General features: G+C 44.6%; 1 protein-coding gene across 1 annotated transcript; it reads left to right on the forward strand.

Moving 5' to 3' along the window:
• The first annotated feature begins 1068 nt into the window (after positions 1–1068).
• On the forward strand, positions 1069–3763 carry LOC112175099 (galactan beta-1,4-galactosyltransferase GALS1). The gene is made up of 2 exons (XM_024312766.2): positions 1069–2553; positions 2986–3763. The coding sequence occupies exons 1-2, from the start codon at positions 1397–1399 to the stop codon at positions 3365–3367; spliced, it is 1539 nt and encodes a 512-aa protein (XP_024168534.1). The 5' UTR covers positions 1069–1396; the 3' UTR covers positions 3368–3763.
• Positions 3764–3989: the final 226 nt, after the last annotated feature.

Below are 3989 nucleotides of genomic sequence, written 5' to 3' on the forward strand. Positions count from 1 at the left end.
GGTTTCATGAACCAATTTGGTGGTTGCCGGAGGCGTGTGGAGCCCACGCTCAGCTATTGTTGGCGGCACGTCCAGCCAGTTTTTTTGGTTTTGTTTTCATTGTTGTCATGTACTCGTCGATACGAGCATGTTGATATATCATGGGGTCATGTTGTGACCTTTTGAAGCATGCTAGATTTAATGTAGTTTCGGTTTTATTGGTTTGCGATCCGTGAGGATCCTACCTTTGGATCGTCTTATAATTTTGCGAAATTGATCCTAGAAGTGTTCCGAAGACCTTGGAAGGTCTCGGAGAAAATTTTGTCTCGATTGACGAAATCTTTGATTTTTTGTTCAAATGCTCAGTTCGAACTATAACCGTTTTCGTTTTAAATCGTGTGCTAAGTTGAGTACCTTATTTACTTAGGTGATTGACAGAGTGTATTCTGTACTTTATCTCGACTGTAAGAGAAGACGCAGTGAGATTTAGAGGTGAGTAAATCTCACGTGGTTCATTTATGAACATAGTTACTTTATTGTTCGGTTTAATCGCTAAATTGTGAAATTATTTTATGAAAATAAATATTTGTTTTAAATTATATAAACTTTATCGACTACGGTTCATAAGTAAGTAAAATGAGATTTGAATATCTCTTAATATATATATATATATATATATATATATATTATCCGAATATTCGTTTTTATCTTTTAGTGTTTACGAGACATGTAACTACGGTAAAAAATAGTGGGAAAATATGATTAATGAGGAAATTGTGAAATCCACTGAGTGATAAACTTTTACCCGAATAATGATCTCTATTAAAGAAAAGAAATGAAGGAAAAATATATAAAAGTAAAACCAAAGAAGCTTTTTCTAATTTATAAATCAGTCAAATAGACTTTTTTGCCTCTGTTTCTTTTTCCTCTCATTCACCATCAAACTAGCTGTTATTTTCTCCCAGATAGGAAATCAACAGTGAAACATATGCAGTTACCAAAGGCCCCCTTAATAAACAGCGACAGCTGTTCATGGGCAGTGGCTTACCGAACTAAATTAACGAAGATCAAACCCCATTTATGTAACTGTCGGGCGAAGCCAACCTTCCATCCTCACCTCAAAAAGCCTTGGCAGACGGAAAGCAAAGGAAGGAAGGAAGGGAAAGGCAAGGCCGCTATGTCTCTTTAGGCTAGATCAGACACACAGAGCAGGAGAGTGTGGGCGTTCTTGGTGACCCCAATTTGACCCCTCTTCCATTCTCTCTGTCCCTGTCCCTTATCTTTTACTCTAACTCCTCCTATTATTACTACTTGCCATTGCCATTGCCATTTGTAATCAATCACTCCACCATTACGAAGCAACCACTACTAGCTAGGCTGTATATCCAGCTCCATCACTCCCACCGACAAAAACCCAATGAGGAAAGAAGTCCCACCACCCTCCTCCTCCACCTCCGTCGCCGGCGGACCACCTCCACTCGCAAAGCTCGTCAGCAGCTGCTTCGAGAAGAAGCCACTCTTCCTCACATTGCTCGCCCTCACATTCGTCATGCTCGTCTGGAACCTCCCTCCTTACTACCAGAGCCTCCTCTCCTCCTCCTCCTGCTCCGCCGCCATCGCTGCCGTCTCCGCCGCATCCAACATTACCAGCCTCCCCCTCACCGCATCCCCATTGCCGCTTAAGCAGCAGAAGCTCTCCTCCAGCGGTGGCTCCCCTAAGCCCGACCCCAACAAGCGGGTCTTCCAGTCTTACGGTAACGCCGCCGCGCTCTTCGTCCAAATGGGTGCATACCGCGGCGGCCCAAACACGTTCGCCGTCGTGGGCCTCGCCTCCAAGCCCATTCACGTCTACGGCCGCCCCTGGTTCAAATGCGAGTGGATCTCCACCAACGGCTCTTCCATCCGAGCCTTGGCTTACAAAATGCTTCCCGATTGGGGCTACGGCCGCGTCTACACCGTCGTCGTCGTCAACTGCACATTCCCGGTTAACCCCAACCACGACAACTCCGGCGGAAAGCTCACCGTGAACGCATACTACGGCGACAACCCAAGGAAGTTCGAGAAGTTCACCGCCTTGGAAGAAGCACCCGGCTCTTACAACGAGTCGAAATTCCACCCTCCCTATGAGTACGAGTACTTGTACTGCGGCTCTAGCCTTTACGGAAACCTCAGTGCATCTAGGATCAAGGAATGGATGGCCTACCACGCATGGTTCTTCGGACCCAAGTCACATTTTGTGTTCCACGACGCGGGCGGGGTGTCGCCGGAGGCGAGGGCGGTGCTGGAGCCGTGGGTGAAAGCCGGGAGGGCGACGATTCAGGACATTAAAGACCAGGCGGAGTTTGATGGGTACTACTATAACCAGTTCTTGGTGGTGAATGATTGTTTGCATAAGTATAGATACGCTGCCAACTGGACATTTTACTTCGACGTGGATGAGTACATCTACTTGCCAGACGGGAATACTTTGGAATCGGTTCTGAATGAGTTTTCGGATTATACCCAGTTCACTATTGAGCAGAATCCAATGTCCAGTGCGCTCTGTCTCAACGATTCCACTCAGAACTATTCCAGGTCAGTACTAGTACTACGTCGCACAAAGTGTTTTACATTTCCAAATTTAGTTTTACAGAATTGTTGAGCCATTAATGTTCTAGTGCTACTGTGCTGCCCAACAAAGTCCGTGAGCTAATAGTAGCAAGTACCAAGTCGGAGGTGTAAAAGTTGGGTTTTAGGCACCTGAGCCTTCCTCAATTGCTTGCCTTTTCCTTTTTAGTACCCAATTCAGGTAACAACCTAGTCAAGGAACAGTTTCAATGGGGAAGTTGGGATTTGTTCCTCCAAATTGGACCCTTTTTCTTCGAGGCCTTGAAATCTATTGGTTATTAGCACCTTTGCTTTAGTTCTATGTTCATTGTCATTTTCATTGACATATGCGTGGTGAGTGAGTGGTGACGCACAGAGCTAACATTCTGAATTTACATATGTGACTTGACTGAAATTCAGGCAATGGGGGTTCGAGAAGCTGTTGTTCAGGGACTCGAGAACAGGACTCCGTCGGGATAGGAAGTATGCAATTCAGGCAAAGCAGGCGTACGCAACTGGGGTGCACATGTCCGAAAATGTGGCTGGGAAGACGTTGCACAAGACGGAGGACAAGATTCGTTATTATCACTACCACAATTCCATAACAGTACCGGGAGAGGTCTGCAGGGAGTTGGTGCCAATGTCGGCCAAGAACAACGTCACAATGTACAACAACCTCCCTTATGTTGTGGACGACAACATGAAGAAGCTGGCCAGCACCGTCAAAGAATTCGAGCGCAAAACCATTGGCGATGTACAGATGCCTCGGCCTGCCCACATCAACATTCCAAGGCACACATAAATCACATGATCGTAGATATATACAACTTCTAGACAATGTTATTCTCACTCTCGATTTGTCATTCTTACTATCTTGCGTGTACACGAAAGACAACAAATGGTGAATGGCGTGGTGTTCGCAAGCGTGCGTTTGTTGATGATTGTACATGGTCCATGAATCTACTTGGGTTGCCGACGCCATCAATTGAGTTCGTGGTCACGAATTGGTGCTAAACAAGAGCAAGAGAAAGAAGAAGGTCCCATGGTCCAGATTTGATTTCATTTGATTTGTCTGTCAATAGAATTAGAAGCCTAGGTAGTGAGAGTGAGGCGTCGGTCCATCCATTATTCCATTAATCCGTTACTATTCGATCTCTTGTTTCTTTCTTTTATAAAACCAGAATATATATTAATTGTCTATTCATAATTATTGTCAAAATGGATTCTGTATAAAGGAGTTTGGTAAGGATTTATGCTCTCTACTTTTGATGGCTAATTTTGCTTTTCATAAAGTTCCCAAGTAATCAAGGAGAAACAACTATATATGCCATGTGATTCGTCGATACAATGATTAAAACAGGATCGTGTCCAATGAGTGATGAGGACATCTTTGAATGGTACAATAATTCACGGATGGAAAATCA

This window comes from Rosa chinensis, chromosome 7 (genome assembly GCF_002994745.2).
Source record: "Rosa chinensis cultivar Old Blush chromosome 7, RchiOBHm-V2, whole genome shotgun sequence".
In the NCBI taxonomy this organism is placed as follows: domain Eukaryota; kingdom Viridiplantae; phylum Streptophyta; class Magnoliopsida; order Rosales; family Rosaceae; genus Rosa; species Rosa chinensis.